General features: G+C 40.9%; 2 protein-coding genes across 2 annotated transcripts in view; one reads left to right on the top strand and one right to left on the bottom strand.

The window, feature by feature from the left end:
- Nucleotides 1–14,996, top strand: part of DFFA (DNA fragmentation factor subunit alpha) — a 355,095-nt gene that overhangs the window by 265,374 nt on the left and 74,725 nt on the right. The window lies entirely within an intron of this gene.
- RBP7 (retinol binding protein 7) lies at nucleotides 5,190–12,771 on the bottom strand. The gene is made up of 4 exons (XM_032775480.2): nucleotides 12,665–12,771; nucleotides 8,476–8,654; nucleotides 8,050–8,151; nucleotides 5,190–5,313 (listed from the first exon to the last, which is right to left on the bottom strand). The coding sequence occupies exons 1-4, from the start codon at nucleotides 12,735–12,737 to the stop codon at nucleotides 5,263–5,265; spliced, it is 405 nt and encodes a 134-aa protein (XP_032631371.1). The 5' UTR covers nucleotides 12,738–12,771; the 3' UTR covers nucleotides 5,190–5,262.

Below are 14,996 nucleotides of genomic sequence, written 5' to 3'. Positions count from 1 at the left end.
AAAGCAGTTGTAGTTCAGCAATAGGAAGATGTATCAGGTTTTGTCAGCTACATGGCAGGATTTTTATTATACTTGTTTTTCTGCTTGGGAGATCGGTTTAGGTAGATCCTTTAGGGAAAACAAATGCATGCTAAAGCTAATCACATCAGCCTAACTAAAATGGGAAGGAGAGTTTTGTCTCATGTATCCAACACTATCAATAAAATCTCAGACTTCCTCCTATTCTATGCTGCATCAGTTGACTAATTTTGCTGTCTTTACCACATATTGAATAGTAGTGCTCTTTTCCTTGTTCTGATTGCCATTTGAAAAGTACCATCCTCAACAGGAAACAATTCCATGTAATTGTGTCTGTTTCAAACTACATCATACACACTGTAACAAACTTTTATTGTGTCTGTCACTGTAAAAAGGGAAGTCTTAAGGTCTTCAAGAAAAGTTTTGCTGACCACTCTTTGGCATACTCAAAGTGTAGATATTTGAAAAGGTGACCAAGAAAATGGTTTTGTACTATGTTCTCTCTCAAGGATGTCAGATCCTAAATTTGCTGATTTTATATGTAAACAATGTTTTTTTTCTATCAGCCCTACTCAACTTAGAGTGATAGTTCTTTTCTGCTCATGTGGCAGCATAAGTAATAAGAACTCTACCAACTAAATTATGTCTTAAATGATGCCTCTGCAACCCATTTTTCCTGGTCTGTCTGTAACCTAGGAAACAAGTTAGCCCTCCACTTACGATTTAATTAACAATTCTGTTGATGCATAAGCCAGAACACAATAAAGCTTACTCTGCAGTAGACGTTCTGTCTCTGTGCTACTAAGAGAAATAGTCTTTTGTTAATAGAGGGAGCTAAGACACGTGATGTGTCTGAAAACACATCAGGAGCAGATCTGTTGAGTAAGAAAATGTCAAATACAGTTCTAGCCTGAAAACTATCACTTTCAATTACTTTGCAAACTGAAAACAGTTCAGATGTTCATTGAACCCCTCTTCACAATAGCCATCAGAATGGCTTACCTATTGTAAAAATCCTTTTCCATTACCACCCATTTGGAGACTGGAGAAACTATACTGCAAATATAGAATTTAACTCCTTGGACTGTAGGTTGGTTTAGTCTAAAGCTCCTTGTTCAGAGTTCTTAGTCATGCTGATCAAATAATCAGCTCCCTTGTAGAAAGATTGGGGTCTTTGGATCGGTCTGGATTTAGACAGGATGTCTTAACTATTTGAGTCAAAAAACTAATATAAGGAGACATCCAGTGCAATATATGTTGTTGCTTTGTCACTTGTAATTATGTACACCCACCATTAGGTAGTTATAAATATTTACTAGGGCTGTCAATTAAAACAATTGATGATTAATCATGCAATTAAACAATAATAGAATACCATTTATTGAGACATTTTTGGATGTTTTCTAAATTTTTAAATATTGATTTTGATTACAATGCAGAATACAAACTACAGTACTCGCTTTATATTTATTTTTTATTACAGGTATTTGCACTGTAAAAAAAAACAAAAGAAATAGTATTTTTCAGTTCACCTAATAAAAGTACTGTAGTGCAATCTCTTTCTCATGAAAGTTGAACTTACAAATTTAGAATTATGTACAAAAAAAAACTGCACTAAAAACTAAAGCAGTGTAAAATTTTAGAGCCTGGAAGTCCACCCAGTCCTACTTCTTGTTCAGCCAATCTCTCAGACAAACACGTTTGTTTACATTTTCAGGCAAAAACACTGCCTGCTTCTTGTTTAAAACTTCACCTGAAAGTGAGAACAGGCATTCTCATGGCACTATTGTAGCTGGCATCACAAGACATTTATGTGCCAGATGTGCTAAAGATTCCAATGCCCCTTCATGCTTCAACCACCCTTCCACGGGACATGCATCCAGGCCAGTGGTTCATGAAATGTTACAGGGTTTTCTTGGGAAAAAAATCCCTAATGGCAGACAGAGATGGCCTTAGGGACCCCGGTCAGCATGGGGCAAGCAGCTCAAAGCACCTGGACTTCTAAGAGCTAAGCAAAGCATATCTATCACAGTGAGGAGATTTAAACTTCAAGACTCCTTATAAGAAATGGAAAGGGAGGTGGATATTTTTTGCTATTTTTTAAATTAAATAGGTAGCTAGTCTTGTTTTTAAAATGATTATGAAGAACAAGTTTAAGCTTTGTTGTAATGTGCTTTGTTTGCTGGGACTGCTCAAGACCTGAATGCTTGTGTAGGAGGAACTCTTTGAGTTGGCTTCTTAAATACCTTCATGCTGTTTCACATCTGATACTCCTTGATGAAACACAGTAGCCTTGTCTTATAACAGGCTTATTCAAAGTGATACAACCTATGAAAGTGAGATCTTGGAAGAGTGTTGCCCTTTTCATAAAGTAATAAAAATACTGTAATGATAAATAGTAATATAGTGTGTAATAAGCATGTCATAAAAACAAATTTTATAGTTCCAAGATCACTGCTGTTATAATTTATACACAGGTAAAGGAGAAAATCCCTGGAAATATTCATTTTTAGGAAGGGGTTCACAAGACTTGACTTTTTAGTGAAAGGAGGTTACAGGCTGTTAAAGTTTGGGAACCACTGGTCCAGGCTGATGATGGGTTCTACTCAATAACAATCCAAAATAGTGCAGACCGATGCATGTTAATTTTCATTATCTGAGTCAGATGCCACCAGGACAAGTTTGATTTTATTTTTTGGTGGTTAGGGTTCTGTAATTTCTGCATTGGAGCATTGCTCTTTTAAGACTTCCGAAAGCATGCTTCACACTTCATCCCTGTCAGATTTTGCAAGGCACTTCAGATTCCTAAATCTTGGGTCAAGTGCTGTAGCTATCTTTAGAAATCTCACATTAGTACTTTTTGTGTTTTGTCAAATCTGCAGTTAATGTGTTCTTAAAATGAACATGTGTTGGATCATCATCCGAGACTGCTATAACACAAAATATATGGGAGAATGTGGATAAAACAGAGCAGGGAACATTGAACTCCTTGGGGGAGAATTGCATAATTTTTTTTTTATTTTATTTTTTTTTAAGTATGCATCATCAACATGAAAGCATGTCCTCTAGAATGGTAGCCAAGGCATGAAGGGGTATACAAGTATTTAGTGTTTCTGGCAGATGAATACCTTGCAATACCAGCTACAAAAGTGCCACCATGCAAATCCCTGTTCATTGTTTGGTGACATTGTAAATAAGCAGAGGCTAACATCTCCTGTACATTTAAACAAATGTATTTCTTTTAGTGATAGGCTGTAAAAGAAGTAGGACTGAGTGGACCTGTAGGTTTTGAAGTTTTACTTTTTTTGAGTGCAGTTGTGACAAAAAAATTTATGTAAGTTGCACTTTCACAACACAGATTGTACTACAGTATTGTATGAGGTGAATTAAAAAAATGCTATTTCTTGTTTGTCATTGTTACAGTGCAAATACTTAATCAAAAATATAAACTGATTTCAATTAATACAATACTATATATATATGGAAGTAGAAAAACAAAGTAATCAATATATTTTAATTGGTATTTTATTGTTAACCGTGTGATTAGTCTTTTTTAATTGAGTTAACTGCAATTAACAGCCCAGATATTTACTTTTATCTTCTACATTAGTCAACTAGAACTAATACTCTTAAAATACTTAATGCTAATTAAGTCTCCCTGTAGTCTGGGGATAAAATCCATCCCATCCCAGGGCAGCAGAATTTACGCTCTTGAAAGTTATGTCTAACTTTAGTGGTTGTAAGGGCAACCCTTTAGGAACTGACTAATCTGTGCTGTATTTTCAGCCTCAATCTACCACTCACATCTCCCCAGGTGTGTAACACCCCCACTTGTCTTCCTAGTTGCCAAAACCTGCAGCTTTCCATTTTTAGAGAAAAAACTTTACAATGCCATTGTGTTTTCAGTATCAAAAAATAAATATGATAATTCTACTCCACAAATCTGATATTAAAAATTTACTGGACTGATTGCTTGATTTGAACATGAATGTGTTGTGATCCTCCTTTTAAAAATTTGCACTTAGGGATGCTGCAGAAACCCTGCAGTCCTTAGAGGTTAACTAAAGCTTGGACCTTTACCACAGCTATTTTTGTTTCCAGATCAGATTTCTGAATAGCTGTTGCACTAAGGCAATTCCTCCTGCCATAACTTATTCAGCTAATAAGTCATTTGGTGACATCGCAATTGTTGAGTGTCAGAGGAGGAAAGTTTGTTCTTGAGCCTATTTTTAATAGGCAAGACAGACACTAGAGTAAAGGAGCTTGAGTATTTAGCATCAATGTTGTAGAAGGTCTCCATGTTCCTGAAGAGTATCAGAACACTAGCTGTAAAAGCAGTGGCGAGTCCTGTAGCACCTTATAGGCTGAGGTTGTGGCTACACTTGAAATTTCAAAGCACTGCCACAGCAATGCTTTGAAGTGCAAGTGTGGTCTGAGCACCAGTGCTGGGAGAGAGCTCTCCCAGTGCTGCGTGTACTCCACATCCTCTATGGGTGTAGCTTGCAGTGCTAGGAGCTGTGCTCCCAGCGCTGCGGCAGTGTTCACACTGAGGCGTTACAGCGCTGTATATTGCAGTGTTCAGGGGGATTTTTTTTTTCCCCCCCACACCCCTGAGCCCAAAACTTGCAGCGCTTTAAAGCGCCAGTGTAGCCATGGCCTTACAGAAGTATTGGAGCATAAGTTTTTGTGGGTGAATACCTACTGCATCAGCCAGATTTGTTCCTTTCAGGTCATTGTTACATTCCTCAAAAAGGAGGTTGAAGTACTTCTACTGAAGTAACTGAAATGGTGGCCTCAACTACATGAACTGTTATCTGGACCCTCTGCACTGCCATAGGTGGTATAAAGCTATGGTAATTTGACCTTCCCAGTATCATAACTGGAGATTTTATATTATCTTGACCTTTTGAATCCATAGGAGACTTCTAGATGGCTGTGGGGATGCTGGCATAGTTCTGAGGGTTAGATGGGGCTTGAGTTACCTCTCAGTCTCCCTTTCTTACACCCCCAAATGAAAACAGTACAAGTCTGACAAGATAGTTTAAGTTTATTAAGAGCAGAACTCCAACACTGGTGCAGGCAGTTACTTCTTCTCCTGAGGAAGTACAAAAATAGACATGCCTGATGGAGATGCTTAGTATTGACCTACAGATAATTAGAAACCTATGTACATAAAGAAATAGGTTCCATGAGGTCTGCTCTGTACTGATGTGCTTTTCAAGTGTCAGTCAAGGCTGGATTAAGTCAAGCTCTCTTGTAAACCTGTTTGCATACTTGGTCCTCACAGCTGAGCTCCTAACAAGAAGAGAGAACAAATGTTATTTAACTTGTGTAGCAAGAGTCATCCTGACAGGTACTTGTCAAGTTGACTTGGCTTAAAAGCAAGTCATGGTGATCATCATGTAGAGCTTGTGCCGTTGCTGCCGCTCTGCAACTAGTACCCATACATTATGCTTACACTGTGCTCTACAGTGGGTTATGGCCAGCAGGATTCCAGAACAAGAACACACTGCAATTCAAAAGTGCCAGAAGTGCAAGATGCAGCTATTCATGCTCATTGCTAATCAACCCCACTTCATTCTGCCCCTTCACATGGAAGCTGGGCAGGGGGAGGGAAGGTGGGCATGCCATTGCTTCCAGGAGCTGTGTGGAGCAGCCCTCCTATCCCTGCTCCCCAGTGGGAGCTTGAGGGCCAGATTAAAATGGCTGGCAGGACAGATCTGGCCTGTGGACAGTAGTTTTCCCACCCCATACTAGGGCAAGGCCCCAGCATTTATGCTGCAGCTGCCTGAGGCTCTAGGGCTGTTACCTACTACAAATATGACTAGAAACTGACTTTAAACAGGAATGAAAAGTGACACTGTCTAATCACTTTTTAAAAACAAAAAAAAAGCCACACACTTGGGGTTGGCAATACTATGAATCAGCCTCAAAAAAAATGATTAGCTTTAAAAAACATGTAAAAGATTTGGTGGTTTTATTTATATTCTACTTTGAGCCTTTACAGTCCACTGGTATCACATTTTGAAGTTGTTTCCCCACAGCCACAAGAGCTAGAAATTTAACTTCAAGAATGAAGGATGGAGTCACAGCCACTTGACTCCAGGAGTCTGAGCTTTAAGGATAACAATTATGAGATTTTGCAACATTGCTTTCTCTTTAGAGGCTCGTCACTTTCCAGAAGGATCTTGACCACTGCAGTTCTTGAGTTATTCTCCTTTGAAAACTATTTAAAACCAAACACCAAGAAGACTCCACATTTTAAGTTAAGGGGAAAAAAATTGAGACTTTGAGGTCTCAGGTCCACTGCACACAGGAAAGGAAAAGCACAGGAGCTCTGGACAGTTCTTCCTCTTGAAAGAAAGTTGGAGGGTCAAGTCTTCTAAACAAATCAAATAGAACTATTGCCATCAGTGTCTCCACTCAGATATTAACATCACAGTGAACATGTCAGGTCAACATCTATACACTTCATACTTAAGTATCTGAACCATTTTATCCAGAGTTACACATCATATACACATTGACTTAGGGACAACATTTTCCCCTGCTAGGTGCCTTTGAAAATCTGGCTTTTAGTCTGTGTCCTAGGGTGACCAGACAGCAAGTCTGAAATTGGGACAAGGGTGGAGGTTAATAAGCACCTATATAAGAAAGCCCCAAAGATCAGGATGGACCCTATAAAAATTGGGCCATCTGGTCGCTCTAGTGTGTTCCCCAGTGCTTATCTGTACAATGGGAATAACAGCACTGTTTTACCTAACTGCAAGGCTGTGATGTGAGGTATCTCAATACCATGGTGATGGGGACACATAAGTACCACAGGTAGAGTGGAAATTTCTCTACATCACTGCTATCCCTTCCCTGGGTTTTGGGCTTCTCTTTCCACCTACCCCCACCTCTTTTCTGAATGTAAACTTGGCTCAGAGGGCTTGGCTGTATTTCTTATGAGTCCCTTGCATTCTCTTCAATGCCTGCCCCCCCTGCACAGAGATTGCTGTTTTATACGTTAGTCTAATGCAGAGGTGGCCAACCTGTGGCATTTCAGAAGTTAATATGCTGCTCCTTGTATAGCCACCAAGTCTGAGGCTGGAGCTACAGGCACCAACTTTTTAATGTGCCTGGGGTGCTCACTGTTCAACCCCTGGCTCTGCCACAGGCCCTGCCCCAACTCCACCCCTTCCCACTCCCTCCCTGAGCTTGCTGTGCCCTTGTTCCTTTCTGCTCCCACCCCCAGCCCCAGCATGACACAAGAGAGCTGATCAAGGGGTGGGGAGGCACTGATGGGCAGGGCTGCTGGTGGGAGGCACGAAGATTGCAGGGGAAGCTGATTGGGGCTACAGATTTATTTCTGTAGCTCTTTGACAATGTACATTGGTCAATTCTGACTCCTTCTCAGGAGAAGGTTGGCTGCCTTGTGCCAGACAATCCTCATCTTGCAGAGGTCACTTGGTCTTTTGAGGACTGGAGTGGGTGGGGAGGGCAGAATACTACCCTGAGAACTCGTGGAGCAAGTGAAGAGGGTGGAAGTTGACAGATTTCTCTTCCAAGGCTCATATATTCTTCTTGCAATGCTTGAAGCGGGGAGTCTAGTAGCTGTTAATATTTAGTGTTATGTTCTAAATAGTCTTTTGTCCCTGTTGCAATACCCAGAGATAGACACTCAAACAATAGGATGGACAGACAAGAGTACCAACTCTAGAAGAGGAAGTTCAGGAATGCCAAGCCCAGGTACAAGATTGAGACTGAAAAGAAGTCAGATATTTTGATACTGAAATGCTTCCAAGCCATTTTCACAAGTCTACTGGAGGAGAAGTCTCTTCTCCTAAAGATAGGAGAGTCCTTGCCCTCTGTACCAGACACATGTATGTAGATTCTTCCTTTCCTGGTAACGTTTATGTTAGTAAACCCTAGCATCCACTGCACAGAGAATTGCATGGGAACATATCAGTTAACCCAAATCAAAACAGCAGTATAGATCCTTCATGCAGAGCCATGAAGTTAATTCACAATTGGAATGTAACTAAATACCAGATATAGCTGATCTCCTTCAATCCAGTGAGTCCAGCCCCTGTTTTTCTTGTCACCAGTCTGGACACAAACAAGCTTGTCGTTGTCCCAGGTAACCACACTCTGCATTTGAGAGAAGAGACACACAGACACTTAATTTTAGTCTTATACCACATTCTTGTAGCCCCTCTCCCTTACTAGTCTAAGTTGCTCCCCACAGTCAGTGTTTCTACATCATGCTCTGTAGAAAGTGGGCTACCTTAAATCTCACATTATGCCATGAAGTAAACAAGTAGTTCCTATCTCCACCTCAAAAAAATTGAGGGTTCCTTCGATAAGAGTTTGAGAACAACATTTAGGTCTCAACACTAACAATTCATCATTGGTCAGTTAATCAGTTTGGTGGATTTTTGCCTTGTGATTTGAGCAAGTACAGCCTTTTTTTACCTTGCATTTTCTATGATCTAGGCCTTTATTGTCTTCCTCAAACTCCTCTCCAATTTTGAATTGGACAAAGTAACTTCTGAAAGTGCTGGTGGTTTGGATGGAGAATGAATCACCTTCCTGTTCAATCACCTTCTGTGGCTTCAGCATTTTTGCTATCTTGCGAGTTGCAAAGTCAATACCTTAAGAGAGAGATTTAACATCATGAATTTTTCTGGTACTTGCCACCCTACAAGACCCAGGCTACACTAATCAGTGCTGCCCACAAGAGTGCTTCCTAGAGCCAATCCAGGTTTTGGTGCTGCTAGTGTGGCTCTGTCAGAGGTACATGAAAGGCCCCTTCACTCAGGCAGTTTTCTTCAAATGTTTCTACCTAGTATTTTACTCTTTCACAAAGATGTACTACACTATGCAGTCTAACTCGCAAGCTAGGTTGCTGGGATTTCATTAGCCTGGTAGAGGAGAGAGTTTCTCAGCTAGATGGGTCACCTTCTCACACTATTGGTGAGTCAGCAGTGTGCCAGTGCTGGCACAGGCGTTAACTACATTGATTTCTGGTTTAGTAGTACAGCCCAATGGATGCTACTGCTGTGTTGGAAGCCAAGGTAAAGTTTGGCCTGTACTTAGTTATGCTGACCCAGGTCAAGTTGGCATCAGATGATATCTGCACGTGTAATTAAAAAAAAACAAACAAAAAAAAAACCAACAACAACCACACACACAGAATTTGGTCCTATAGAGCTTCCTAACTGTGGAGTCAGAGCTCTCCATGTTACTGGTTATTCCTTTGTTTCTAGGAACTGTTCACATCTCCCTGTCCAACAGACTATGCAAGATGTACCCACTGTAGCTTAGACACCTATGATGTAGTGTTATTTGCTCCATTAAGGAGGTGTTCAGCCAAAAGACACAGGTGAGGCTGATTACCAGCATGATGTTTTCCTTCACATGTAGTATTTATAATCAGTAGAGGGCAAGGGGCTGTCAAAAGGAGAGAGAGAGAGAGAGACACTTACGGTTTTGGCACCCAAACCAAGCCACTTAGCCATTCAGTTGAGTAGTTCAAAGAATAATCTTGCATTTTGAAAGTCCTTGCTCTTTAAAAGAGAGAGGGCACTACTGCTACCCATGCTCCATAGGGAAAGAAATTTAAGGATTCTTAAGTAGTTTTAACTGTTCACATGACAGAACCATTGCCAGGATGATGGTTTAAACTCAAACCATTTCCAGGGACTGCCAATTGCCATGCAGCAGCTGATCAGTAGCTAGTCTGCAAGACCAGACTCATTTCATATGGCACATGAGACAACTAGCCAGTTACTATTGCCACTGGCAAGGGCCTGTATCCCTAAGGTGTTAGTTCAGAACACTACATGCATTAGTGTTTAAGTTCACTGGCAATGGAGACATTCAGCTCAAGCTTAACACTCCAGACAGTGTTTCTTGTTCACATGATCTTTTGAAGACAGACATTTGTTTCTGTATATGCCACATAGTCTGTGAGTCAAGACATGGGCTCCCAATTTCATGCTCAGAATACAAACTCTTAAGAAGAGAGACACAATAAGGCTACCATTTCTACTGAGTAGAGACAGTTCAAGTGTTAGTTCTCTGCTGCCTAGGAACAGTGCATTTGGCATGGTTCACATGAAGCTCAGATAGCTGCTGCTTTGGTTATATTCAAACATCACAAGCTCAAGACATGGTCTGTCACCACATCCAAGATAAAAACCCACACGAACACAATAGGTCAATTAGATGGTCATGTTTATACCCACTACCACTTTACAATGGAGTTGTCCCTAAATAGAAGGGTTAACTCTGTACTAGTATTATATATTGGTGATCACAATGCTGCAGCATTTGACCATTTAACCTTAGAGATCAGAAGCAATTTTATTCAGAAGGAATGAAGAAAAACTGCAATACCTTTAGACATTTTATGGTTAAAGTTGAAAACCTAGTGTGTTAGTATCCAGGCTTTTCTCAGCAGCAGCATTCGAGTTATTTTTTGGAAGGGATGTCCCATCATCCACCCTAGCCCTTGTTCCATGCTTTGGAAAGATTTCAGTTTCTAATTCTGTTGCTTAATTTTTTCCTAGTGTCATCCTCCCAGCAATCAGTTGACCTAGTTTTCTTCCCCTGTCCTTGTAACCCATAGTACAACCACTAGAAAGAGCAAGCTAGAGTAAAAGGAAAAAAATAGATCTGTTTGCAATAATGGCAGAGAATCGGTAAGATTACTCTGCTGCAACAACTTTCTGGAGCCATTTATTGCAAGGGTGATTTCAACTCACTTCAGCACAACTTGGCTTTAATAAGTCTTTTGGAGCAGCCATTACATTTAACTCAGCTGCTCCTCAGTATTCCCTCTTCAGAGAGAGAAGATGAAGTCTCATTCATCAAGGGGATGCATGCAAGTGTCTACTCCCCTATTTAGGGAGGGTGAACATTCATTGGCAGGTTTCAGACTGGTACCCATGTTTGTCTGCATCAGCAAAACAAGGAGTCCTTGTGGCACCTTAGAGATTAACAAATTTATTTGGGCATACACTTGTCGGCTAGAACCCACTTCATCAGATGCATGGAGTGGAAAAGACATCTTTTAATGTCTTTATACCTGCTCCTGTGAGTGGTCGTACCAAATGTGAAGTCAGTCTAACAAGACAATTTCATTCACAGCAAGATACCAAGGAAGGAAAAGTAACTTGAAGTGGTAATGAGAGTGGCCCATTTCAGACAGTCGACAGGAAGGTAGGAGTAACAGTAGGGAAAAGTTAGGTTTAGGTTTTGTAATGATCCAACCACTCCTAGTCTTTATTCAGGCCTAATCTGATTGTGTCCAGTTTGCACACTAGTTTATCTATTGGCAATTTTCCTGTAGGATAGGAAACATGATGTTAAGACCAAACACCAAGCAATATATTTAAGTTGCATGCATAACTGTTGGAAAGAGTCAGGGCCATTCACCACACTTGACACCTTAGGAGTTTACAAACAAACTTCCCAGATTTGTTACAGGTTCTAAAGGCACAGCCTCCATTTCCTGTTAACATTACATAATTATGGCACTGAGGTTCTGTCTAGTTCCTTTCCCCCATTCTCCTCATTATTGCATATAATTGGTTTGTCCCCATTCTTATCAGCAGTTCAGATGCTAGTTTCAGCAGTTAAAAAGGTTGAGAACATCTGTTCTAGGTTCTTTCTGAGGCCCTCCCCCAATATGCTGTAAAAACTCCATGGCCCACCTGTGCCACAACTGCTTTTCTGCATATAAAATCACAGGGCCGGTGTTAGGGGGTAGCACACCAGGCAATTGCCTGGGGCCTCCATACCACAGGGGCCCCTACAAAGCTACATTGCTCAGGCTTCAGTTTCAACCCTGGGTGGTGGGGCTCAGGGACTGGGGCTTCAGCTTTTTGCCCTGGGCCCCAGAGAGTCTAATGCTGGCCTTGTTTGGAAGCCCCCCCTGAAACCTGCTCACATTCTCCCCTCCCCCCCACTCAGTTGAGAATCACTGGCCTAAAGCATGCCAGAGAAAGGACCACTAAAGAGGATATGGTCATCATCCTATTTAGGGTCACCACAGTTAAAGTGATTTTGCAGCAGTGGTCTGCTAGACCCAGCTCTTGCTGTATTAGAGGACTGGCATTTAAACAGTTACTTAGCAACAAGGAAGGTCAAGGACATTGTCACTGACAGAGAAATTAAGAGTACCTCATAGCTTCCTTGTAGCCCTAGTAAGGATGTAGAACATCTTATTGTGGGGAGCACTTCTGAAAAAGAGCCTTATTCTTGCTAATAACTAACATGCATATTAAAAAGTGAGACTAGTGAGGGGACACAGCTGAAGAAATCCCTCCTCCCATGAAGTAAAGCAGCACTGCTAAGTCCCCATGAGAAAGACAACAACTAAGGACAGATATCAAGTTTCACTATAAGGAGCAAGGACTCCTGAAAGTAACAGTATACTAGTGATTAGTTACATTGTATCCCATGCCATACATTGATCAGGCAGGCCAGTGAGAGGCTAGCCCTTTTCTTGCCTATGGCAAGGAAAGAAGGGGCAAAATCAGGTCCTCCTGCAAGGAAACAATAATTGCCCTTTCTCCCCACACAGAGAAAGAAAACTTCAGCTAGATTTTAGCAGAGTTCAGACTTCTGTGCATAAAATTTTATCATTTTCACCTACCCAAAGCCAGCATGTAACCTTCAAAATTGTCGCTGCTCACAAGGTTCCAGGTACCACTGAAGTCCACAGGCATGGCTAGGCTGCTAGAACAAGGATCCCAAAGGGAAGTACACACTGACTACACAGGAAGGATAGAGAAGGTATCTCCCAGCTATGCCCTATATGAGAGGAATTGTGGGAGGGGTTACAGCTGACAGCCTTGTTCATGGGGATATGCCACTGGCCAAACAAGTGGAAGAGGGGGTGGAAGTACAATTAGCTTCAGCTGGGATTGGAGGGGAAAGTTCACATTGTCTGAAATCTTTGTGTGGAGCAAATGTTACTGGCCCATGAGTCGGCAGTGGGGAAACAAGTGAATAGTTTAACCTCTTCATGGTCACTCCCTGCCCCTATCAGTTTAAGAGGGGAATCAGGAACAGATTTTGTAGTTAGTAAGTGAGGGCCGGTGCAGGTGCATCAGACCCAGGCTCCTAGGTTGGAAACCTACATGAGTCTGGGGAAAGTTAATCTCCTTATTATAAATATGACATGCTAATAGAGGCACAAAGGACTGATCCTTATGCTGTGCATGACCTTATATCAGGGGGAGTAAGGAGACCTCCTTGCCAGAGTATTAGAAACTACAGTGCACATTTCTCTTGTTTCTGAATTATGCCAAAATAATTATATTAACACCTTTCCTGGATGTCTGGATGGGAATAGAAGGCAGTACAGTGTAGTGATTAGAGTGAAAAAAAAATGGCATCTGATTCTGATTCTTGGCTCTACAGTGAATGGCCTGGATCATGTAACCTCTGTGTTTCTCAGTTTCTTCTTCTGTGTTCTCAGACCTTTTTATGCTGTGAATTATGACCAAGACAATCTGGAATCCAGCTGTGTTGCCAGTGTGCACAGTGATTTCAGTAGCTTTGGTCACCACTTTTCTTGCTCAAATCCTTTCCCTGTCCTCAGTCTGGGAACATTGTCAGATGGGTAGTGGGTCTAGTAGTCAGAGCAAAAAAATGGGATTCGAGAGACCTAGATTTAATTCACAACTCTGTCACTGAATTTCTTTGTAACCATGCCTCAGTTTCCCATATGTGAAATGTGAATAGTAATGTCCATATTTGAAAAACACTTTAAAACCCTCAGAAATAATAATGAATAATACAAGTATAAAGTGCTATCTTGTATATAGATAGAAGACATGACCTGCAAGTTCTTTAATGCATACAAAGCCTGATCAAGTAAAGGGAATGCACACGGTAACATGGATATGTTGAACAATTCATCCCTGTGATGCTACATCAAATGCCACATATGGAGGTACAGAACATAAGGATCAGAGCAGAGGGTGATTTCAGTAGAGAATTTCCTGTCTTCACGTGGAGGAAGAGGGATAAAGTCCAAGGAATCCTTTCTCCTTAGGTGGTGGGACTTTACCTTTTTCAGTAGCTAAAGTAATCAGTATTCTGATAAGCAAGTCCTTCTGCATGGAAAGGGGAATGTGAGTCCAGGCATGTAGTAATTGACTGACCTTGGGAGAATGAAGATGATGGAAGCCCTTATCCCTTTTACGTGTGGAATTGAGGTGATTCTAATATTTGGATTCCTTTATTTTTCTGTTGTGAAGTGACCTTTTTCCATTGTGTATATAAATAAAAGCCAGGAGGCAGTATGGTCTAGCACAGTGTTTCTTTTCAGCTTATCAACTTCTTATTCAAAGCAAAAAAATGTTCGTGACCACCTTACATTTATTATGAGTATAAAGCATATGAATTATAACAATAAGCCTATACTATTTGTGTGTGTTTTGAGATGCTTGACCTTGAAGTATAGGACTGTGTAGGGAGCAAGATTTTCTTTACTTTAGATTGACATTTTTATTACAACATCTTGCAACTCCTCCTACTTCCCCCTGAGGGTCGCAGCCTATTGGTTGAGAAACTCTAGTCTAGTAATCACTAGTGGATTAAGAATGAGGCTAGGAGCTCCAGAGTTCACCAAAGATATGTGTATGGGAAAGTCAAATAATGTTAACTGTTGTGCCTCAGTTTCCTCATCTGTAAAATGAGGATAACAATATTTTCCCTATCTTGGAGATGTGTTCTGAGGATTACTTTAGTCACAGGTGTGAGGTATTCAGATGCTATAGCGATGCGCACCACAGAGGAACCTATAAATATCTGAAAGAAGAAAAATTATGTGACTTTTAAACTTTAACCCAGACTGTGCTGCTGCTGTAGCAAAAAATAATGGTGAAACTGACATTTATATTAGTCAGAATCTTGAATGAGGAAACACTCCCAACTACTATATTTATTTAGCTGCTGCTGCATTGAGAGCCAGGATT

Source organism: Chelonoidis abingdonii, chromosome 23 (genome assembly GCF_003597395.2).
Source record: "Chelonoidis abingdonii isolate Lonesome George chromosome 23, CheloAbing_2.0, whole genome shotgun sequence".
In the NCBI taxonomy this organism is placed as follows: domain Eukaryota; kingdom Metazoa; phylum Chordata; order Testudines; family Testudinidae; genus Chelonoidis; species Chelonoidis abingdonii.
This window is presented reverse-complemented; position numbering and strand designations above follow the sequence as displayed.

What these genes read in the sequence shown, in the direction of transcription:
- RBP7 (XM_032775480.2), bottom strand. Translation starts at nt 12,737, where the DNA reads ATGCCTGTGGACTTCAGTGGTACCTGGAACCTTGTGAGCAGCGACAAT. An exon ending in TAGATCATAGAAAATGCAAG is followed by an intron (nt 8,152 to 8,475) that starts GTAAAAAAAGGC and finishes TCTCAAATGCAG; the next exon opens with AGTGTGGTTACCTGGGACAA. An exon ending in AAGGAGATCAGCTATATCTG is followed by an intron (nt 5,314 to 8,049) that starts GTATTTAGTTAC and finishes TCTTCTTGTTAG; the next exon opens with GAGCTCAGCTGTGAGGACCA.